General features: G+C 41.0%; 2 protein-coding genes across 3 annotated transcripts; one reads left to right on the forward strand and one right to left on the reverse strand.

Moving 5' to 3' along the window:
* Positions 1-1,559: 1,559 nt before the first annotated feature.
* LOC106083539 (FK506-binding protein 59) lies at positions 1,560-17,474 on the forward strand. Of its 2 annotated transcripts, none has more exons than XM_013246627.2 (8): positions 1,560-2,069; positions 2,133-2,275; positions 2,349-2,469; positions 12,482-12,620; positions 13,005-13,261; positions 13,330-13,424; positions 16,682-16,930; positions 17,163-17,474. In XM_013246627.2, the coding sequence occupies exons 1-8, from the start codon at positions 1,868-1,870 to the stop codon at positions 17,316-17,318; spliced, it is 1,362 nt and encodes a 453-aa protein (XP_013102081.2). In that variant the 5' UTR covers positions 1,560-1,867; the 3' UTR covers positions 17,319-17,474. The 2 variants fall into 2 exon arrangements, with proteins under 2 accessions (XP_013102081.2, XP_013102082.2); XM_013246628.2 differs by having other exon boundaries at positions 17,166-17,474.
* Positions 17,461-24,188, reverse strand: LOC106083540 (putative RNA polymerase II subunit B1 CTD phosphatase RPAP2 homolog). Its single transcript, XM_059364949.1, has 4 exons — positions 24,103-24,188; positions 23,549-23,663; positions 23,374-23,471; positions 17,461-17,764 (listed from the first exon to the last, which is right to left on the reverse strand). Exons 1-4 carry the CDS (start codon positions 24,138-24,140, stop codon positions 17,581-17,583), a joined length of 435 nt encoding a protein of 144 aa, XP_059220932.1. The 5' UTR covers positions 24,141-24,188; the 3' UTR covers positions 17,461-17,580.
* Positions 24,189-24,900: the final 712 nt, after the last annotated feature.

Consider the following 24,900-nt stretch of genomic DNA (forward strand, 5'->3'; position numbering starts at 1 on the left):
TGTTGTTGAGGTCGATAGGGATTCATATTTAAATTATTATGTATCTCGGAATGCGAATTTAAATCGAATCTAGCCTCGATATGACCGATATTATACAAAATAAAACTGGATGCGTTTCTACGAGGTCGCAATGGCCTTGAGCGTTGTTTCGGACCGTGCAAACCTAGTAAGGGTCTGGGGGAAAGTGCGAAACTAGCAGCAGTATCAAACGTATGCATGACAGGCTGCTGACCTTCTAATTAAAATGGGGAGCTTGAGTATGGGGGAAACGGATATTCAGTGGAGCCAATGTTAAAGATTTTGTTTCGCCCAGATGGATATTCCCCAAAAACATATGATTCAAAATATGAGTTGGATGTCCAGAACTAAAGCTATGTAGAAAAACATATGGGAGCAATAGTAATACAAATTTTGCAAAATTAGATAGATTCAATAGATTGATTCAAAAGGTACTTACATTTGGTTTGTGCTCCCACTGAAAAACCTAACCTATGTCCACTTACAATTCCATTCACGTGCTTACGCCCGTGTCAGGCTTAGATGTTCTTTTTACAAAATTGCCCAACGCTCCGAAATGCAATGACACGCAATTTGGCATAGCACTTTGACTTGGCGCCGTTTTATTTTTCTTTTTGTTGTTCGCTTGTCCTTCACCAAATTAAAAAAAATTAAAACCTGATCAGCCCGCCTGCACACAGGGTTGTATGCGAATTGCATTTTTTCCGTTGAGATACACATGTGTTTGCAAATAGTGCAAACGTAAGGGAATGGCAACGTATCATGGCATAAGGATTGGTATTCTGATCTTCTTCTCATGCTGACATCTGTCAAACTCCATATAAAAAACATTTAAGGCTTGGTACCATGACATAACTACCAGGTAGTGTACCGCAAACAGCTGAGTACAATTTTTCTCGTGAAGTACACTATCTGTCAACGAGTTTTGGCTGTGTGTATTATAGTTAAGAACTATAACACAAACACAAACAACGAAAAATGGAGTTGCACTAATCACTTATTTTTTGAGATAGTGCACTCAACATTTTGTTGTTGGGTAACTGCCACTACCTGTAAATGAATATATCTTGGTTTGTACCAAAGCGGATCTATAAAGACAGTCTCACGCGAATAGCAGTTAACAGACGGCCAAGTTTGACGGTATTAAGATGTCAATTTTTTTCCATCCTCTTTGTTGTCATCTTCTTTCGCGCATATTCTCTGCTCACGTACGCACTCGTATACACACACGCACACAAATTTCTTTGTATGTGTTGGTAATACATCGATCAGCTTGATGGCAAGATGGCGGATTGCACCATATGATTTGAGACCATAACTTCAAATGTCAAAGTGGTTTTAGAAATAAACTTTTTTTCAACTTATCTTCTTCAAATATGTTTTGCACATGACATAATTACCAGGTAGTGTAACGTGAGACCACCTTTTTAAATCCGCATTGGACGTGGGCCATAAATCCAGTATTTAATAAGTAGGGCCTAAAACACTTTTCAAATAGATAAGTTATAAATTGTGGCATTTTTCAATCACCACATTTTTAGTTTACGTTCTTCACACACATTTTTAGTTTAGTTCCTCAAAGCTTGTGCGGCCCTTCCATTTTTTTGTTTCTGGCAAGTGAAGAACCTATTAGTGCTAAATCTTAAAATGTGAACACCCCACCCAGATGGTTTAATAAGCTTATTTACGTTACTTTAGTGCACTAATTATGTATTTTGCATCACAATCAACAGTGCCATCTGCCAATTATTTTGTTCATTACTTACTTCCATACTTCACATTCGCCATTATTTCTCGAAGGAAATTCATAGAAGTTCTTATTCGTCGAAGTTTTGTATAAAAAGCTGCAATGACTGCAGGAGAAATTGAAAAAATCAACATTACTCCTGATGGAGGAGTTCAAAAACAAATTCTCAAAGAAGGTACTGGAGATAGTACACCAGAAAATGGATGTAATGTATCTTTGCATTATACCGGCAAGTTGACGGATGGTACAATTTTTGACTCCAGTCTAGATAGGGGAGAGCCTTTTGAATTCACCCTGGGCACAAGTATGCTAGACATGATGAATAAAAATGGATTTTTTGCTAAGCAATTTTTTTCTCCCCTCCTAGGAAGTGTTATACAAGCTTTTGATTTGGGGGTCATTACCATGAAGCTTGGTGAAAAATGTAATTTAATTTGTGCTCCAGAATATGCATACGGCGAAAGTGGCAGTCCCCCAAGTATTCCGCCAAACGCCACCTTAATTTTTGAGGTAAGCATGGTGTAGCAACCATCTTAATTTGGATTTTCTTTCTCAGCTGTCTTGTTGTGTTTTTTTTACGTAGCTTGAAATGCTGGGATGGAAGGGAGCAGACGTGAGTCCAAATAAAGATGGAAGCATTGAACGTTTTACCATTGTCAGCAGCGATAAGCGTCGCAGCCCCAACGATGGATCATTGTGCAAAGGTAAGTTCTTAAATATTCCATGGTTGGATGTGGTTTCAAGATAAATTGAATATGCATATCAGTTTGTTTTGTCAATGTGCGGTTTAACATATTCAATTAGAGCTGAAATGTATTGTTGTGGTTGACATGTATATGGGAGCGTAAAGTAGTGAATTTTCTAGAAGCATGGAATGAATTATTATTTACAGAAAATATTAAGAGACACATGTATGATCTATGAGACAAAGTTTTTGAAATATTTCTCCAATAGTTCTTCATATATGTATTAAAAAACACCGGTGTTAGTCTGAAACTTCAATTCCAGTCATGTGGATGGTGTAATTTAGACCTGAAAAAAAGATGTGGAGTTGCTTTGAGTACAATGGCTCGTAAAAGACAAATCAGTATTAGCAGGCTCCGGTACATTGAAATACTCCTTAAAGTGGCCCCGGTACGGGATAGCTGTGAGCATCAAATGGGCTGGAACATTAAGGTCCGATCTGTGTGGTGTTCGTTGCTGTCACGAGAAGTTAAGCTGCGACCTGTGGCGCATCCACAGGTTGCGGATAGTGGTCGCGGACAATTAGCAGTATCGAGCGGAAAGTCTCAGTGAGAGGCCGGGCGGTACCGGCTCTTGCACAAATACTGAGTGCCTATGATGCTTGATATGATAAGGCGGGTTATTGGTGCCTTTAAATAACCAATGGCCAACCTGTTTCCGCCAGGATCGGTCCTTTGAACCGGAAAGAGCTTGACAGGGGCTTGACGAGGATTACCACCTCCATATGAAAATGTGGCTACAACACCAACACCAAAACTGGTGATGATTTACGAAACCCTGTTCGAACTAAGCAATGAAATGGAGATCCATTTTCATTCTCATTGTTTAAAAAAAATGCCTGCAGCCGGTTGCAGGTGTCGGATTGACCCAATGGAATCCTTCATCGGCCAAGACAGTATAAATTTAATGAGAATCCAATGAAAAAAACTTAAGTCCTGGTCGTTGTTGTATTAACATTATGTTGTGTATTCAAACTTAGTTCTTTAGCTAGGTTCTGCTAGATGTCCATATGCTGGAACTCGTACCACTTCGCTGGCTTGCTTCCAGAGCGATCTGTTTGTAAATTTGAATGGACAGATGATGTTTGTCGAATTGTTTCTGATTACAAGCCAAATACTATAATGCGCTGGTATAAATCTTAGCACAATAGGATTTGAGGTAGCTGCAACTACCGGGACGTAACTGGGCGGTAGCTATTAATCGCTTTTTCTACCTGCCTGATACGCTGCTTGAGTTAAGGGCTATTCAAATTTAGCATTGAAACTCTCGCTGTAAAGCCTCAGGGCGGTGGTTGACTATTTAATAATCACCTTGTGGGCCGGCTACCTGCAGATGTGATAACAACCCAGTGGATACATATTACTGCCTTCGCACACGAAGGATTTTCGGATAGGTCTGGATTTGAGTTTCAAGAGATTCGAGTTATTGGCGCCTTTTAATAACAAATGGCCACCTGTTCCCGCGGCGATGGATTCTTTGGAGGAACAAGCTTGCTCGCCTACAGAAGCTTGACAGGAACTCTGCGACTAAGATGGGGTGTGTCCAGAAGGATCTGGGTCTAAGTCGAGTGGGTCTAGCTGGGCATTTAAAAAGGTCCTTCGTCACAATCGGGACATACATCCTGCTCGTTGGCATCAATCCTTGCTCTGTAGGAATTAGGCAGCTGCATCTGCCGGATCGTAATGGTGGCAGAACTACTCTGGTTTGCCGAGGGATGTCAATTTCTTAAGGTACAATGGGTGGCGGTCACCTCATCTTCTGCCGACTCTGCATGAATGTCGTTTAGACCCGCTTGGTCTAAAGATTCTCTCTGTAACGCTGAACCTCAGTCTCTAGATCATGTAGATCTATCTTAAGGCTTCTGGACGATGGATACCTATATACCTATGATGATGTGGGTGTTATCCGAGATAACAGGCCAGAAGGTATTGCTTAGGCAGCATGTAGTTATATCTTCGCACGGGTATGATTTTTGTCTCCTGATGGGGGCAGTCCACATGAAGGGCGGCATTTTGACAGATCTGTACCGGCCAATTGCTTTGTCAACAAGGTTTCTTTGTCAGCACCCCAAGTGCTACCGGCAAGTGTCTTGAGGAACTTGTTTCTGTCACTGTCACCCCTCTCAAATGTGCTGATTGCCAAGAGGATATTGCGAGGCATCATCAACGCAGCAGTCGGTCGGTCTTTATACCAGCCGTCAAACACCGCAAGTGTGGCATAATTTCCCGGCGCAGGCAGTGGTACTTGCAGGCGAGCATGATGGAATTCTTTGCACGGACCCCACTAACCACAGAGTCAGCGAGCTGAATTTGGAAACAAACAGGGTAGTCGACGAACATAAACGGTGTTTGTAGCTGGAACACTTGGTATTGGTTTAGACAAGCTGTGGTCTACTATCAATTTTGACGTCCTAACCGCGACTGATCCAAAGAGAAGCGCCTAGTTGTTCAACCATCAATGTTTTGTTTTTGTTGTTGCAACCACATTTGTATGTGGAGTTGGCTATCCTCGCCAAGCTCCATATGTTAGCAAGCTCGTTCCCGTCCATAGGACCGATCGCCGTGGGAACGTTATGGCCATTTGTTATTTAAAGGCGCCGATAACTCACTTTGCTATATCGAATACCATAGGCACTCAGTATTTAAGCAAGAACCTGTGCCGGCCGACCACTGAGACCGCTGATTGTCCTCGACTGGTGTTGCAGATACTCCGTATATGGAGCATCCCACTACCCGCAACATGTGGACGCGTCCGGTAGCTCTCAACTGAGTTTCTCGTAATGACGATGAATACTACAAAAATCAGAACTGAGAGTCCCAACCCTTGTGGTGCTCGTAGTCATACCATGCCGAGGTCAATTTATTGTTGTAGCCATATTTTCATGTGGACGATGTGGGCGATCTTCGTCAATCTCCTGTAGGTGATCAAGCTCGTTCCGATCCAATGCTCCGATCGCAGGGGGAACAGAGTGGCCATCGATTATTTAAACGCGCCAATAACCCGCCTTGTCATATTGACCATCATAGGCACTCAGTATTTGTGCAAGAGTCAGTGCCACCCGACTGTCTGTCGAAATCGATGATTCTCCGCGACTGCCTTTCCAGCTACTCCGTATGGAGCATTCCACTATCTGCAACCTGTTGATGCGCCGGTAGCTCGCAGCTAAGCTTCTCGTGAAAGCAAAGAACACCACACAGATCAGACCTCAAAGTTCCAGCTCGTGTGGTGCTCATAGCTATCCCGTGCCGTGATGTTCTCGCCAGGATTCGAACCCAGGCGTTCAGCGTCATAGGCGGACATGCGATACGATACGATGGCCTCCGAATGTCCGACATAGTGTCTAGAAATTCACCCATAGCGAGAATGACAAAATCGTCCGCATCTGAACACCCCCTTACAGCTTTTGCCTCCGATCTGAATGAAACATATCGACCTCAAGAATTCATAGTAGCTGTGAAATGTGGCTTTAACCCTTAACGACATTTGACCAATACTGGCCATGATCTCTCTATGCGAATATATTCTCATTATCCAAACGATCACGCTATCTCTATACAAATGGACATTGTTAAAGGCTACTTCAATATCCAAAAATACTGCCAATGTTAATTGCATAATTTAGTGTTCTCTCTAGGTGATGCACTACATTGTGTAGGACAGAGTCCACTGATTCGCCCCTTAATATAAGTTAACCACCAACGCGATATCATTTCTCCCACTCTGTATTTGGTCTGTCAATGCTCTGCGTTTCAAAGTATGAGAGCAGTGCAAATGTCGAATGGTGAGTTTCAGTTTCACACTGGCTTATTAGAATTGCAGAGCGATTATGCTGATGACGTCCAGCTATACTAAAGTAGCCTCTATTTTGAACATCCTCACTTCCTTCTTATAAATTTTAAGCTTATCCTTTTAAGCTTCCCCAAAATCTCTGTCACCACTGCCACTAGCCGCATTGAATACCGTTCTCGCTTCCTTCTTGTGTTCCCTTAGGTCCCTCTTCCTGAACCTCTTATCCTTTTTCTTCATCGGCCTTTTCACTAGACAGATGCAAATTTCCCCCTGAACATTTCATTAGGGAACAGGGGCAAACTACTCACATATCAATGAGAACTGTCCGATTGGCGACCTAAACTCCAACCTTTTGGAGGAGAGAACGTTAATTGAATCGTTCAATTCTATTGGCTTGAATAGTGTAAACATAAGAACTCAAACTCATTTTACAGCAACTGCAAACAGCCTGATGGACCTTTTTCTTGTACCAAAGCCGGAAAATATTTTACTGTATGACCAGCTTAGTATGATCTCATATTTCTAACATATGATGCCTTGCCTGCACAGGAACAAGAGCCCAAAAGTTTTTTTTTTAATTTTAATAAAATAGATTACAATGCACTTGCCTACGAAATATATAACATTGATTGGGATAAAGTATGTGATATTACATCCACTGATGAGCAATTAACATTTCTCGATGAAAATCTACTGCATCTTCTTCACGGTTCCGTGCCTGTCTGCACACAACATCCTCGAAGGACTCAGAACTGTTGGTTGAGTGAGTCAATTAGGCAATTAATTGATAAAAGAGATTTGGCTTATAGACGATGGAAGCGTTTTAAGTCTCCACAGCTACATGAAGAATATCGAGCCCTCAGAACTGTCGTGAATAAGGAGATTCATCGTGCAAAAGCTATCTATTACGCCAAAAATTCAATGAGTTTACTGATTCGAAAAGAAAGTGGAAAACAATACCAGTAATTGGGGTTGGTTCTACCCATCCAGTCGAAATTGAAGAACATGATATAGCTTCCATATAAACCGATCTCCCGATTTGACTTCTTGAGCCATTTTAAGCCGCAATTGTTATCCGATTTGGCTGACATTTTGCATATAGTGTTCTGTTATGACACTCAATAAACTTTAGGAAAGAACATCCCAAATCGCTCAACATAAGGAGAAACATGGTTATAACGACGAATTGAATATAAATAACGGACAACTCGATTTACTGCAAGTTTAAGCCCTCCAAGGCTTTCAGCCGTAGTTGCACAGAAAACCTCAATACAGTAAAGGATATGTGGCATTATCAACGCATGTACAAGTCACTCCTTTAATGGAAGTGGTAACATTAGATCATAGATGTATAGCTGGCGAAGTGCTACATTAGTTTGACTAGGTTAGGTAAGGTTTAAGTGACAGTCTGCCATCAGACTCACTTATACGTTTTCGTCCAGTGTGATACAACAGGAACAGAAGAAGGAAGATGCCTTCTAGTTCCTACCGTTGAACCATCCTGATCGCTTTAAAAAGCCCAATAACTTGCGAATGTTCACATCCGCTAAGTCAGACATTTTCTCAAAGATATGAGAACCTAAAGTGGAACACCTTCTAACTGCTGCGGACACACACAGAAGGTGTTCTATAGTCTCTTCTTCCTCGATGTCCTTACAGCTTCTGCAAAAGTCGTTGCTGGCAACCTTCAGTCTGTCAGCATGTTTTCCGATTAGACAGTGACCTGTCATGACAGACACAATGATTGAGACATCTGTTCTAGCAAATGACCGTCTCCACAGCTACATGAAGAATATCGAGCCCTCAGAACTGTCGTGAATAAGGAGATTCATCGTGCAAAAGCTATCTATTACGCCAAAAATTCAATGAGTTTACTGATTCGAAAAGAAAGTGGAAAACAATACCAGTAATTGGGGTTAGTTCTACCCATCCAGTCGAAATTGATGAATTGATCCCGATGAAGTGAATGCTTATTTTCTAAACTGCATAATGAACTTTGAATCTAATACTGTACAAAGAAACACATCAACTGTTTTATCGAACGCACAATTCACAACTTTTGAACCTGCATTTGTTGAGCCTATTGATGTATATGAGGGCTGTATGGCGATAAAATCAAATGCAATTTGTTGCATCCAAAATTTATAAAAAGCACTTTACCGTATATACTGCCCTATATTACCCACTTTTTCAACACTATATTGACCACAAGCATATATCCGTTCGCATGGAAACATTCAAAAGTGATACAAGTGTCACATCAAAGGCTTTTGAGAAAATAACCTATAAGCAAATAAGTACATACTTAAATGATTTTCGCCTGTTATCCACCAAACAGTCTGGTTTCAGACCAAAATAACTGCATCACTGCTTTAATCGATGTTTCCGAAGACATTAGATGAAATATTGATGATGGACAAGTAACATGTCTAATACTGTTGGATCACTCAAAAGCTTTTGACTGTGTCAACCATGATGTACTTTGCTTAAAACTGAAACACTACTTTAATTTTTCCAACTCTGCTGTGCCTTTGATAAAGAACTACCTCTGCCTAATATTTCAATATGTTGTAGTTAAACACTTAATGTCCAAATCTCTGCAACTGAATAAAGATGTACCGCAGGGTTTGATTCTGGGACCACTGCTTTTTTCGATGTACATAAATGACCTTCCAGCCCGGCTGACATATTTCTCTATACACATATATGCCGATGATGTCAAGCTCTGTCTGAGCTTTCCTAAATCTGACATTCCTCAAGGATTCTTCAAAATAAATGAAGATTTGGACATTGTTTCTAGATGGGGTCATGACAATTATATGTATATAAACCCACACAAATCGAACTGTCTCTTAATTTCAAATCGCAACCAGAATATTGTCACTGATGAATGCATATTAATTGGTGACCAGCATATCCTGGTTATTAACAAAGTTAAAAATCTTGGCATAGTTTTTCATAATACACTTACATGGACTGATCACATAATTGCGACAACTGGAGAAATATTTGGTATGCTAAGAACACTCTATCAAATGCAATCGTTTACACCAAAACACATACGTCTCCTGTTGGCTAAATCGTACCTACTACCTCTGCTATGGAAGTAAATGTGACTCTAGAAGCACTAGCCCACAATGCTATTGTTAAATACGTTCATGGATAAAATCGATATGACAGTTGTTCGCTCTACGAGAATACTATATGTAATATGAAATTTGGTGATTACCTTGGCATCAAGAATCTTTTACTCTTACATAAAATCAGGAGATTAACGCCTTCTCTGAGGATGGGAAAATCCGCATCGTTTGTGTGCCGGGCCATAACGGAGTAAGAGGAAATGAAAAGAAAGGGCAGACGATTTGGCGGTGAAGGCCAGAGGACTGCCGTCAATAAACTTGGTTAACCCGAAGCCTTTCGGGTCGACGCAGTCCGAGTTAAGGGAGTGGGCGACGAATACGCACGCAACATTGTGGAACAGCGAAACGGTGGGTAGGACAGCGAAAATCCTATGGGGGGATCCAGATCGTGAGAAGACGAGGCTATTACTGAAAGGAAGCAAGAAGGAGGTCAGTATAGCTATTGGTATCATAACGGGACACATAGTACGAGCTCACTTATGTAAAATCGGTGCGGCAAGTGATAGCATGTGTAGGGCATGCGGGGAAGATGATGAGACGTTGGAGCATTTCCTTTGTCATTTCCCGGCTTTCGCGTCCGGATACTTAGGTGGAGACACAATATCAGACATGAACCAACTTAGGGGAGAGGCATTGAAAACAATTAAGGGTTTTTAAGTAGCACGGAATTCCTAACTTAAAAAAAGAGGTTACTTTATAGTTTTTAGAGCGCACAACAAGCCGATAACTGGCTTAGGTGTATGTCCATAGTGGCATGAGGCAGATTAATATCTGCACCCTCTTTTTAACCTAACCTAACCTACATAAAATCATCTATGAAAGAGGTCCGGAGTACTTGTATCAAAAATTGCAATTTGGGAGAACAACTAGCAGGATTTTAACAGTCGTCGTACGGTATCGACTGCTTATATCAAAATGGCAATATATTACAAATGCGATCCGCCTTTGGAACTCTCTGCCATCAAATCTTCAATCTATTGGCAACGCATAAAAAAAGCTATATTGGAAAACCTCTAAAATCGCTGGTAGTCATATTATTGTTAATGTCACTAAAATTATGTGTAACAAGTAAGAGCGTGCTAAGTTCGGCCGGGCCGAATCTTATATACCCTCCACCATTGATCGCATTTGTCGAGTTCTATGCGCGGTATCTCTTTTTAGACAAACATAGAATATTGAATAAGAACTGTTATGCTATTGGAGCTATATCAAGTTATTGTCCGATTCGGACAAATGAATGCTGAACATTGTAAAGGGTGATTTTTTTGAGGTTAGGATTTTCATGCATTAGTATTTGGCAGATCACGTGGGATTTCAGACATGGTGTCAAAAAGAAAGATGCTCAGTATGCTTTGACATTTCATCATGAATAGACTTACTAACGAGCAAGGCTTGCAAATCATTGAATTTTATTACCAAAATCAGTGTTCGGTTCGAAATGTGTTCATTCACCGTAACGTTGCGTCCAACAGCATCTTTGAAAAAATACGGTCCAATGATTCCACCAGCGTACAAACCACACCAAACAGTGCATTTTTCGGGATGCATGGGCAGTTCTTGAACGGCTTCTGGTTGCTCTCCACTCCAAATGCGGCAATTTTGCTTATTTACGTAGCCATTCAACCAGAAATGAGCCTCATCGCTGAACAAAATTTGTCAAAATTTGAACACATTTCGAACCGAACACTGATTTTGGTAATAAAATTCAATGATTTGCAAGCGTTGCTCGTTAGTAAGTCTATTCATGATGAAATGTCAAAGCATACTGAGCATCTTTCTCTTTGACACCATGTCTGAAATCACACGTGAACTGTCAAATACTAATGCATGAAAATCCTAACCTCAAAAAAATCACCCAATAGAATTCATTGTGTAATATTTCAGTTCATTCGGATAAGAATTGCGCCTTATAGGGGCTCAAGAAGCAAAATCGGGAGATAGTTTATATGGGAGCTGTATCAAGCTATTGATCGATTCAGACCACATTAAACACGTATGTTAAAGGTCATGAGAGAAGCCGTTGTACAAAATTTCAGCGAAATCGAATGAGAATTGCGCCCTCTAAATGTTCAAGAAGTCAAGATCCCAGATCGGTTTATATGGCAGCTATATCAGGTTCTATACCGATTTACGCCATACTTAGCACAGTTATTGGAAGTCATAACAAAACACCTCATGCAAAATTTCAGTCAAATCGGATGAGAATTGCGCGCTCTATTGGCTCAAGAAATCAAGTTCAAAGATCGGTTTATATGACAGCTATACCAGATTATGAACCGATTTGAATCATACTTAGCACAGTTGTTGAAAGTGATACCAAAACACTACGTGCTAAACTCAGTTAAATCGGACGAGAATTGCGCCCTCTAGAGGCTCAAGAAGTCAAGACCCAAGATCGGTTTATATGGCAGCTATATCAAAATATGGACCGACGTAAACCGTACTTGGCGTTGTTGTTGGAAGTGATACCAAAATACTATGTGCAAAATTTCAATAAAATCGGATAAGAATTGCGCCTTCTAGAGGCTCAAGAAGTCAGGACCCAAGATCGGTTCATATGAATTTATATTAATTCATACTTCTTGCTACGTTGAATGTCAATGATATATCACATACTGTAATTATAAGATCATTGTTATCTTTTGTAATCGTTGTAAGTGAAAACAAATAAAAATAAAATCTAAATTCAAGTTTAAGCTCAATGATAAGGGGCCTCCTTTGCCGTTGGTACTTACCCATCCACACAGCTCCCTCAACGCCCCCTGAACGAGACGAGTTTTACCCGTAGGCAACGACTTTCATTCTCTCCCTCTCGAATGACCTCAAAATCGCACCGAGAGGGGATAAAACCACTACTTGAGGTCCCAATCTTCCTTATCGATCCCTACGCCAGTGATGCGTTGATAATACGGCCTTTCAGAGTTCCGCCCACAAATTCTGGATAATCTTTACAAAATCGGCCCCATCTAAATATTGAATTTGATAATTAATTTAATTTCATAAGTACCCAACACTGCTTTAAAACCATTTTCCTTTGTTACAGCACATATTACTGGCAAATATGATGGCAAAGTGTTCGATGAACGTGAAGTTGAATTCAATCTAGGCGAAGGAAGTGATCTTGGCCTTATTGAAGGTGTAGAAATTGCAATAGAAAAAATGGTTGTTGGCGAGGAATCAAGGTAAGCTATTTTTGTCTAAACCAAAGCCCCACACAAAGTACACGGAAAGAAAATTCACAGAAAAGTTTCAAAAAAAAATTAAATTAAATTAAATTAAATTGAAAATAAACATATATTAAATTGGTTCAGTTACATTTTTAATTGATTTTGAAACTTCCATATATTTTTTTTTTCATAGATCCATTAAAAAATTACAATCATGATTTGAATTAAATATTAAACATTTTAGTTAGATAATTACAAAAACGGTGATTGATATTATCATTTGTGTGTTTAAAGCAGTTTCAATAAAAAAAAATTAATTAGATCAATTATTTTTGTGATTGAAATTCATTTATATTGGTTTTCTGTATATAAAATTAAGTTATTATTGTTTTTTTGCAGATTTAAAATTAAATCCAGATATGCTTTTGGTACTAAGGGAAACGAACAGTTTAATATTCCACCAAATGCTGATGTAGAATATATAATAAAACTAATTGATTGTGAAAAGGGCTTGGAAGATTGGAAATTTACCCCAGAGGAGCGTTTGACACATTCAAAAATCTACAAAGAGAAAGGTACAAAATATTTCAAAAAAGAGAACTATTCCTTGGCTCTTAAGATGTACAAAAAATGTGTGGACGTTTTGGATAGCAACAGTAAGTAATTATGGCTCAACAAATTTTATTAAATACTTATAGCATACACTTGTATTACCATTGAATAGGCGATGAAGAGAGTCACAAATTAAAAGCGGCAGCTTACAGCAATCAAGCTTTGTGCTATCAAAAAACCAATGATCATTTTGAAGCTAAGCAAGCAGTAAGTACACAAAGAGAATTTTTCATCATAAATGTAAAGAAAGGTTTTGATCATAGTGTTCTGTTATGGCTTACAACAAGTGTGCCAAGAACGGTTTAATTTGGTCAAGAGCCTGATATAGCTCCCATATAAACCGATCTCCCGATTTGGCTTCTTGAGTCCCTGGATTGAAATTTTGCACATAGTGTTCTGTTATGACTCCCATCAAATGTGCCAAGCACGGTTCACATCGGTCAAGAACATTATATTGCTCCCATATAAACCGATCTCCCGATTTGACTTCTTGAGCCATTTTATGCCGCGATCTCTATTCGATTTGGCTGAAAATTTGCATAAAGTATTCTGTTATGACACTCAATAAACTTTAGGAAAGAACATCCCAAAAATCGCTCAACATAAGGAGAAATACGTTATAGCGACGAACTGAATATACAATAGATAACGGACTACTCGATTTATTGCAAGTTTAAGCCTTCTAGAGCTTTCAGCCGTAGTTGCACAGAAAACCTCAATACATTAAAGGATATATGGCATTATCAACGCATGTACAAGTCACTCCTTTAATGGAAGTGGTAACATTAGATCACAGTTATATAGCTGGCAAAGTGCTACATTAGTTTGACTAGGTTAGGTTAGGTTTAAGTGGCAGTCTGCCACTGTGATACCACAGGAACAGAAGAAGGAAGATGCCTTCTAGTTCCTACCGTTGAACCTTCCAGATCGAATGTTCACATCCGCTAAGTCAGACATTTTCTCAAAGATATGAGAACCTAAAGTGGAACACCTTCTAACTGCTGCGGACACACAGAATGCGTTCTATAGTCTCTTCTTCCTCGATGTCCTTACAGCTTCTGCAAAAGTCGTTGCTGGCAACCTTCAGTCTGTCAGCATGTTTTCCGATTAGACAGTGACCTGTCATGACAGACACAATGATTGAGACGTCTGTTCTAGCAAATGAGAGCAACGCAGTAGACCTCTTCAAGTACGTTCTCCAGGGATTTAATGACTGCCTGGCTGTCTGAGAAGATGTTTATGCCAATCGTCGTAGTGACATATCTATTCCAGCACTTACTTAATTGCAAGGATCTCTGCTTGATACAAACTGCAGTGGTCGGGTAACCTCTTCGATATGGCCAGTTCTAGATCTTTAAAGTACACCCCAAAGCCTACCTGCTCGTTTAGTTTGGAACCATCCATATAGAAGCCTTTGTAACTTCTGTTACCAGGGATATCGTAGTTCCAATCGGTTCTATCAAGAATAGTGGTACAGTGGTACGGCTCAGGTAGGGTGTAATCCACACTGCCTGGAGCATCGGATATTGTATGAAGGATACAACAGTGTCTGTAGCCGCCACATGATCAATAAGAAAGCTCCCTTAACCTCACGGCAGTAGTCGCTGCAATTTGGGTAGCCACAATGTCCGAGGCATAATATGTAGCATTAAATTCAGTGCATCAGATGATGTCTTCCTCAGTGCGGCTGTGGTGCACAAACAAGCCATCCTTTGGATCCGGTTAAGTATTGAGCAGTAGGTGGATTTTTGAAGCGCCATCCACCAGACCACAACACCATATAGCATAATAGGTCTGACAACTGCAGTATATACCCAATTCATGGCACGCGGTCTAAATCCCCAAATTTTGCCAATGGCTATCTTGCAGGTGTATTTGACTAACTATGTTATTAATATGCACATCAAATGAGAATTTATCATCAATGATGACACCCAAGCATTTCAAACTATGCACTAGAACCAGATGATTATGGCCAGAAAGTAACCCACTTATATCGGGGTTGTATGCTTGGCCATTAATCGGGACACAGCTACCAACCGGCGGTATGTACACGTTGTATAGCTCTATCACGGCAGTATCGGACCTAACTGCTATCCCCATGCATTCCATGTAGGGGTCAGGCGATATGGGTCTATATTGCATGGAATGTGGTATCACGAAGGGCTATCCCCCACCTCGATTTCTTGAGCGATCCTTACGTAGCACATCCGTGACAACTGTGTAAGCTGCAGGTATTGTTCAGCTATGTCTCCTGGATCGCTGCGACCAATATATCTTTCCGACTTAGAGCAAGATCGGAAATGTACCCACTTCATGCACCGGTTACACCTCACCGACACTGACCGATGATGGAGGCGGTTCTGGCAAACCGAACAGAACCAGGGTCCGGGGTTCTTTTCAATCACGGCACGGACCAGAAACGTGCAGAGAAGGCACTCCGGAATGTGCCTCTCCCATGACGAAAAAACACGAACACATACACTGAGGCGGCAGCCCTTGCCGATGAAGGTTCCATCGGGTCAATCCGTTGCGTACAACCGGCTGCCATGGAATTAGTACTATGGATTGGTGGCAATAAGCTGTGAACGGCGGTTTATAAAGGGTGATTTTTTTGAGGTTAGGATTTTCATGCATTAGTATTTGACAGATCACGTGGGATTTCAGACATGGTGTCAAAGAGAAAGATGCTCAGTATGCTTTGACATTTCATCATGAATAGACTTACTAACGAGCAACGCTTGCAAATCATTGAATTTTATTACCAAAATCAGTGTTCGGTTCGAAATGTGTTCATTCACCGTAACGTTGCGTCCAACAGCATCTTTGAAAAAATACGGTCCAATGATTCCACCAGCGTACAAACCACACCAAACAGTGCATTTTTCGGGATGCATGGGCAGTTCTTGAACGGCTTCTGGTTGCTCTTCACTCCAAATGCGGCAATTTTGCTTATTTACGTAGCCATTCAACCAGAAATGAGCCTCATCGCTGAACAAAATTTGTCAAAATTTGAACACATTTCGAACCGAAAACTGATTTTGGTAATAAAATTCAATGATTTGCAAGCGTTGCTCGTTAGGAAGTCTATTCATGATGAAATGTCAAAGCATACTGAGCATCTTTCTCTTTGACACCATGTCTGAAATCCCACGTGATCTGTCAAATACTAATGCATGAAAATCCTAACCTCAAAAAAATCACCCTTTATAAACTTTTCAAAAATTTAATGTTTGATTTTCATAAATTTTAAGATAGGTTTCATTGATCCCATGTTGGAGTTTTATGAGGCATGTTTCATAAATGTTATTAATAATTTCATTGGAACGAAATTAAATACTTTTTTCATAAATGTTATGACAATCATTAATATCATGAACTTTTTTCTTTCTATACAATAACAGAGCACAGTTAATAAATACTTAGTCTATTTACAAAATGTTTTTTTATTTTTCTTCACCCAGTGCAATGAAACTTTGAAATTGGAACCCAACAATATTAAGGCTTTGTACCGTCGTGGCCAATGCAATGTTACAGTCGCCGAATACGATGAGGCTTTATTGGACTTCCAAAAAGTGCTGGAATTGGAGCCCACCAATAAGGCAGCTCAAAACCAAATACAAATCTGCAAACACAAAATCAAAGAAGCCAAAGACAAGGAGAAGAAAATCTATGCAAATATGTTCAGCAAGTTAGCAGCGGCCGATAAAGAGGTATAATCAGTTCTATATTACATCTTTAGTCTATGGTAGATGATGTCAATTCAAGACCTTTAATTGTACAAATTTTTTATTTCTTTAATAAAACATACATACATATTGATTTGAATTTGTATTTACTCTGTACTAGTTTGCGTCTCGTAAATGTCCTTCCCGCTTCCCAATTAACGCTTCTAGCTAAATGTATTGTCTTTTGTTTTTAAAAAACCACTTTCACATCATCTAGCAGGATACGCCACCAGAAAATGATGTTCTAGCCAAATGTGGTGAATGGCGAGATGAAAATGCGAAATCCGATAAATCTGGCGATGAATGGACGGATGAGGATACCAAGCGCGAAGCTGATTTTGCCCTTGAACGCGACAATATAGTAATGATCTAAGGGCCAGGCTGCTATTGAAATATTTTCCTTATCCTCCCAAGTGTTACCATCGCCTGCATACAATATGTCTCACTGTGTTTAAATATGTTTTAGAATTTACTACTACTTAATAAAATGCATTAATATCCTTAAAAAACAAAGCTTAGGGCCAAACTATTCATTACTTTTATTTTATTTCAATATAAGCTATATATAAAAAATATAATCATAAAATCGTTCTTAAATCAATAAACTGGTGTACAATTTAGCAAACATTCCATTTTCATTTCAACAATTTGAAGTTAGGTATTATCTCTTGATGTCTCATCCACAATGGACTTGTAAGCATTTGAGATTTAATATACTCGGAGGCCTTGTAACAATGTGTGCTGCAAAATTTCTTTCGGTCGGTTATGTCATACACCTTGTTCGATGTCGTTGATATCTGATACTGCTTTGTTGGTACACTGAAAACAATAAAGAGGAAAGCATGTATTAAGCTACTAATTTGTTCTTCGAACCATGGGGAAGACTGTCAGGCTTAATTGGGTCCCAGGCCATCGAGGAGTGATAGGGAAGCAGGCATTGGACGTGCTTACCAGGAATTGATCGCTGAGGTGGACTGATTATGCTAACGGACAAAAAAGGTGCAAAAGTGGTCGCGTATGCTGATGACGTGGCTTTTGCTGCAAGGGGAGAGTTTCCCAGCACTCTTAGAGATATACTTCAGTAAGCTTTACGTAGAAGTAATTCTTTTCAGCAGTAGATACAAGTTATCATTTACTGAAAGCGCAAAATTCCTGGGTGCTCGACAGGAAATTAACTTCAAATTCAACATTTTGGAAAGGGGAAAAAGGCAACTCTTGCCCTATTCACCTGCAAGGGAGCTATGGGCAAAAGTTGGATGCTTAAACCGCGTGTCATGCAATGGATATATACTGCATGTCATACGTGGCGCTAAATCATCCAAGGCATTTGGTCCCGACGGAATCTCGATAGGAAATTAACTTCAAATTCAACATTTTGGAAAGGGCAAAAAGGCAACTCTTGCCCTATGGGCAAAAGTTGGGTGTTTAAACCGCGTGTCATGTACTGGGTATACACTGCATGTCATCCGTGGCGCCCAGATCATCTAAGGCGTTTGGCTCCGCCGCAATCGCGAAAGGAAATTAACTTCAAATTCAACATTTTGGAAAGGGAGAAAAGGCAACTCTTGCCCTATTCACCTGCAAGAGAGCTATGGGCAAAAGTTGGATGTTTAAACCGCGTGTCATGCACTGGGTATATACTGCATGTCATCCGTGGAGCCAAATCATCCAAGACGTTTGGCTCCGACGGAATCTCGACAGGAAATTAACTCCAAATACAACATTTTGGAAAGGGCATAAAAGGCAACTTTTGTCCTATACACCTGAAAGAGGGCTATGGGCAAAGGGTGTTTAAACCGCGTGTCATCCACTCGGTATACACTGCATATCATCCAAGGCGTTTGCTCCCAACAGAATCTCTACATTGATGTAAAAGAATCTGGATTTACCTGCAGTTGAGTACCTTACTGTCCTGTCCTTAACCTGTCTTTGAACACTTTTAAAGTTCCCGGTGTCTGGAAAATGAGCAGTGATCCCGCTACTGAAGCCTGGGAAGGACCCTAGATTGGGGGAGTCGTACAGACCGATCTCCCTTCCCTCACCAGCAGCAAAGACGTTTGAGGCATTACTCCTCTCGAGCCTCGTAGGAGAATCATCGTCGAGAATCAACATGGATTTCAAATACTGCATAGCACAACAACTGCTTTGCATGTCATCACCGCACACATTTGCCGTGGCCATGTGATAGAGCGGTCCTCGTGGCACTGGACTGGCATTCGACATGCCAAACTATTTGAGGACATCGCCAACACGTCCCGCCAGCCAAGCATGAAACGCGGGTGGCGAATTATCTGTGTGGTGGCCCGTCATTTGTGGAATTTAGGGATAAGAAGTCGAAGCACCGTAGAGTGAAACAGGGAGTTCCCCAAGGCGGGGAGATATCTCCGGCACTGTTAAATCTCCACCTATCCTCCATTCCACCCCCTCCAGACGGCATAGAGATCGTATCATATGTGGACGATTGTACGATCATGGCATCAGGCTCCATACCCATTGTTGACATCTGCTATAGGTTGAACGTCTACCTCAACGAACTTCTGAAGAAACAAAATCTGAAGATATCTGCCACCAAATCTTCAGCCAAATTTTTCACTACAAATACTCATGAGATGAATACCCAGCTGACTGTGATAATCCCATGGCAGCCGGTTGTACGTACCGGGATGACCCGATGGAGTACTTCATCGGCAAGGGCTGCCGCCTCAGTGTACAATACACTGCTACAACAACAACATCGATGGAGAAATGATTTCGACCATCAAGTGTCCCAAAATACTTGGCGTTACATTTGACAGCTCTTACAGATTCTTTCCACATGCCGCAGCAATTTGCGATAAAGTCAAAAGTAGAAAGAAAGTCCTCAAGTCACTAGACGGCACCACTTGGGGTCCAGACACGTACAAAGCAATTGGCCGGTCTGTTGGAAGTTATGCAGCGCCAGTGTGGTCTCGTCAGCTTTGTGACACGCAGTGGAAAAATATTCAGATCTGTCGGAATGCCACCTCCATCGGGAGACAAAGTTCCTATCAGTGCGAAGACATAACTACATGCTGTCTAAGCAATACCTTTTGGGCTGTTATCGCAGAGACCATCCAAATCATCATCTTGTGGATAGATATCCACCGCCCAGAAGCCTTAAGGTAGATCTACATAATTAAGAGCGTGAGGTTCAGCGCTACTAGAGAGAACCTCTAGATCAAGCGGCATATCAAGTAGGTCTAGACAATGTTCATGCAGACACGGTAGCAGATGCGGTAAAAAGCTACTGGGTAAATGTAGTCCTTGGAGAACGACCGCCTCCCATGGCACCTGAAGAAATTAACTTCCGCCGGCAAACCAGAGAAGTTCTGGCTCAATTACGTTCCGGCCGCCTCAACTCCTACAAAGCAAGGATTGATGCCGACGTGCAAGATGTATGTCCCGATTGTAACCAGGGATCACACGATACACGTCACCTGTTAAACTGTCCAGCAAGACACCTCTCTACTCAGACCCAGATCCCTGTTGACGCACCCCATCTTAGTCCTGGGTCTTGACGCTTAACATAATCAAACAGACGAAAGGTAGAACACTACAAACTGCTACAACAACAACAACATATACTGCAGTACTGAGACTTATATTGCTTTTACAGTGTTGTTGTAGCCACGTTTTCATGGGGAGGTGACGATCCTCGTCAAACTCTTGTAGGTAAGCAAGCTCGTTCCGATCCAAAGGACCGATTGCCGCGGGAACAGGGTGCCCATCCATAGTTTTTTAAAGGCGCCAATAACTCGCCTTGTCATATCGAGCATCATAGGCACTCAGTATTTGTGCAAGAGCCGGTGCCGCCCGGCCCGCCCCTTCTCGTGACAACAATGAACACCACACAGATCGGACCTCAATGTTCCAGCCTGTGTGGTACTCACAGCTGTCCCGTGCTGTCCAATCCCGGATGAGGGTATAGAATGTTTACCTCCTAGTCAGAATGAGGTCCAAGTAGCAGTGACCCGACTGAAGAACAACATGACCAATCCCGGATGAGGGTATAGAATGTTTACCTCCTAGTCAGAATGAGGTCCAAGTAGCAGTGACCCGACTGAAGAACAACAAGGCATCAGGAGCCGACGGGTTATCCGCTGAACTATTTAAGACCGGAGGCGACACGCTGATAAGGCCGACGACATTGATATCATAGGTCGATCGCCGGAAGTAGCAACAGCAGCCTTTGAAAGAATCGAAAGAGAGTCAGTGAAAATGGGTCTGGTAGTAAATGGAGATAAAACGAAATGGATGGTTTCAACTTCCAAAACGCCTTGTACAACCAATCAGATAAAAAAATGGAAAAGTTGGGAACCACAACTTTCAGATAGTCAGCAACATTATCTACCTCAAGGCGCTTGGAACGCTATTCTACCTTCGGCTTGTGGATATTGTATGAAATAAATAAAATGAAACTCCGAGACATCATTACGCAGGATCTACTCGCTTTATGCCAGTGGAACGAATACACCACAATCCCATGGCAGCCGGTTGTACGTACCGGATTGACCCGATGAATTCCTTCATCGGCAAGGGCTGCCGCCTCAGTGTACCACACACTGCTTCTACAACAACAACGAATACACCAGGTGCGGCTTAATTTTCATTCCGGTGTGTGTTCTACTGTGATGTTACTTTCGAAACCCTGTTGCAAGAGGGATGACAAACCTCAGTCACTTTTGGACGTAACATGGACTGATCCAAAGAGATGCGCATGGTTATTTAACTGTCACTTTATTGACAAGATAAGAAGCAGAGCTATACAGCTACTGAAACATAGGACCCCAGTAGGTTAGGTTGAAAAGAGGGTGCACCCATACCACTAATCGGCTTGTTGTGCGCTCTGAATACAAAAAAGCAAACTCGAAAAAGAAAATCCAAGTTAGGAATTTTGTGCTACTCACAAAATCCTTAATTGTTTTGCATACCACGCCCATAAGTTGATTCATGTCTGATATTGTGTCCCCACCTAAGTACCGGTGTCTGTTAGCCGCGAAAGCCGGAAGCCAATGACATATAAATACATCATCTACCCCACATGCTTTCACTTGCCCACCGATTTTGCATAAGCGTGCTCGTAGTCCTATGTGTCCCTTTATGATACCGAAAGCTATGCTGTTTCATGCGCGTTCTTCGACCACGCTCTTAACTCAGACTGCGTCGACCCGTAGGATGAAAGTAAAGGAGTCGTGCAGACCGATCTCCCTTCTCACACTAGTAGCCAAAGTTCTTGAGAGCCTTCTCCTGCGGAGCCCAGATGGAGAACTTCAAATTACTGAGCACCAACAAAGATTACTTAGATTGCATAGGACGACGTCTGCTTTGCATCAGACACATATTAACCGTGGTCTAAAGGACGATCTTTGTGGCTCTGGAAATATGAAAAATCGTTGAAATATGAAAAATCTGGAGACACCTCCATTAGGGGACCAAGATCCTGTCCGTGCGAGGACACAGCTACATGCTATCTGACCAGTATCTACTGGTCTGCGACCATCCCAATCACCATCGTCGAATAGACATTCACCGCCCAGAGATATCAACGTAGATTTAAATGATCTAGACCATAAGGTCTAGATGTGGCTACTGCAACAACAAGAAACACTATTTAAGTTGGCTTTTTAACTGCTCTATATAGCATTCACGCGGACACGGTAGGAGAAGAGGTGAGTAGCTACCGACTGAATGCAGTCTTCGGAAACAACTGTCACCTATTGCACTTGAAGAAGGTGCCCTCCCTTAGGCAAACCAGAGAAGTTCTGGCTCAATTACGTTTCGGCAGATGCAAACACGTCAAAATCTAGGATTAGTGCCAGCATTTTAGAAGTATTTCACTGGGATCACACGCCAACTGTTCAACTTCCCAGCCAATCCTACTCCATTTAGAAACAGATCCCTCAGGACGCACCCTAACATGGATGCACCATACTTAATACAAACTAGCAGACAAATGGATGAAATGCAAAACACTGCTACAACAACAACACCAAGGTTGCCAATTGACTTTGACCGTGGATCTAGAGCATAAGCTCTAGATGTGGCTACTGCAACAACAAAAAACACTAATTCAGTTGGCGTTTTAAGCTGCTCTATATAGCTTTAACGCAAATCCGGTAGAACAAGAGGTGAACAGCTACCGACTGAATGCAGTCCTTGGAAACAATCGTCGTCTATTGCATCTGAAGAAGGTGTCCTTCCTCAGGTGTCCAAAACAAAGAAGTTCTGGCTCAATTACGTTTCGGCAGATGCAGCATAGGATTGGTGCCAGTCAATTGACTTTACCCGTGGATGCTTGATCAAAGATCCGAAAACGGTTATAACTCCCAAATAGTGAATGACCATCAGAAAACCTCTACTTGGACAAAATAATTCCATAATTCACTCTCAAGTTAATCTAAGTTACTTACTTGTCTAAAGTTTCATTGCATAGTGGATACGAGCACAACTTTAGTATACTTCTTTCATCTACCACATCATCGTAGTGACATTGATTTATATCCCGCAACTGCAAGATAATAAGTAAAATAATGATATTTTCAATGAACATAATCAATTGACACGCATTAACTTACTGCTGCCCACCTTTATAAGAAAATCTTGTTCATTGACGTTCTGTTCCAAAAGGGATTCAACTATCACCTGAGCTCGTGCATTACATTCTTTTTTTCTCCGAATGGCCTCTATCAGCTGCTCTTTGCTGGAAAAAAAGATGCACAAATTAATATCAAAGTGTATACTTTGGAAATAAATCGCCACATATGGAAATAAGTCCTAGTTTTCAGTGGTGCTTATTGCCTTGCTACCTTCTCTACAAAGTGGAGTTGCTCTGCGACATGACGTTTGGACCCGACCATAATAACATCCTTTACCATTGAGCTGAAAACTTGAATCGGATATCGTTCATTGAATGCGAAAAAGTGACACCCTTTTCATTATGACATGTGTAAAATATTATTAAAAATCTCCAATACAAATTTTCATTGGGCAAGAATGAAACTTAGTCGCTCCAGATTATAGAGAATTTGCACATTTATGGAAGTGTTGGATTTGTGAAACCTTCATTTCCGCTACTTCATTATCTGGATTCCTAAACGTTGTGTGACACCATGATGTAGTAAACATTGCATTTAGCTTACCTAAGTTGTTGAGTTTTAGTGTTATTCCTTTTATTCATATTACTTGTTTTCAATTGCCGGATTGGTATACCAACCGTATAATTATAAAGTCGGTCATATGTTTTTACTTCGAGACAAACCTAAAATAATACGTACAGCATACAATTTTGCCGTTAAAGATATTTTGTACGATTTGTACTAGAATAATAGCAACCTTGGTGGAATTACAGGATTCACTAATAGAAAGTTGGGTCACTTGCGAAAACATAAAGTGGATAGGCCCCATGAACATCATTAAGGATGTCAAATCTGCAGATTGAAAATGATGTCGTCAAGTAGGAGGAAACGTAAACAAAGAATGATTTTAAAAAGAGAACAAGTTGACATCCTCAATGCCAAAAATTAAAAAAAAATTATGTTGGCTGATCGCTTGGTTTACCCTTATTTAGTGAATCCTGGTGGAAACAATTGAAGGTGGTCTAATTTGTACAACAACCACAAATCATATGGTATGGGTCCGCCTTCTTATCATCAAGCTAATCGACGTTTTGCCACATACACACACAAAATAATTTGCGTGCGTATGTGTATACGTGTGCGTAAATGAGCAGAGAATATGCGAGAAAGAAGATAACAACAAAGAGAATACAAACAAAAATCTGTCAACTTAATACCGTCAAACCTGACCGACTGTCAACAGCTGTTCGCGAGAACAGCCACCTGAGACCACCTTTCATTCGCCAAGGTACACCTTGTAAAATTCCTAAAATCTTTAATGCACACACACAACCGAATGTTATGAAAACTCGATGACAGATA

This window comes from Stomoxys calcitrans, chromosome 3 (genome assembly GCF_963082655.1).
Source record: "Stomoxys calcitrans chromosome 3, idStoCalc2.1, whole genome shotgun sequence".
In the NCBI taxonomy this organism is placed as follows: domain Eukaryota; kingdom Metazoa; phylum Arthropoda; class Insecta; order Diptera; family Muscidae; genus Stomoxys; species Stomoxys calcitrans.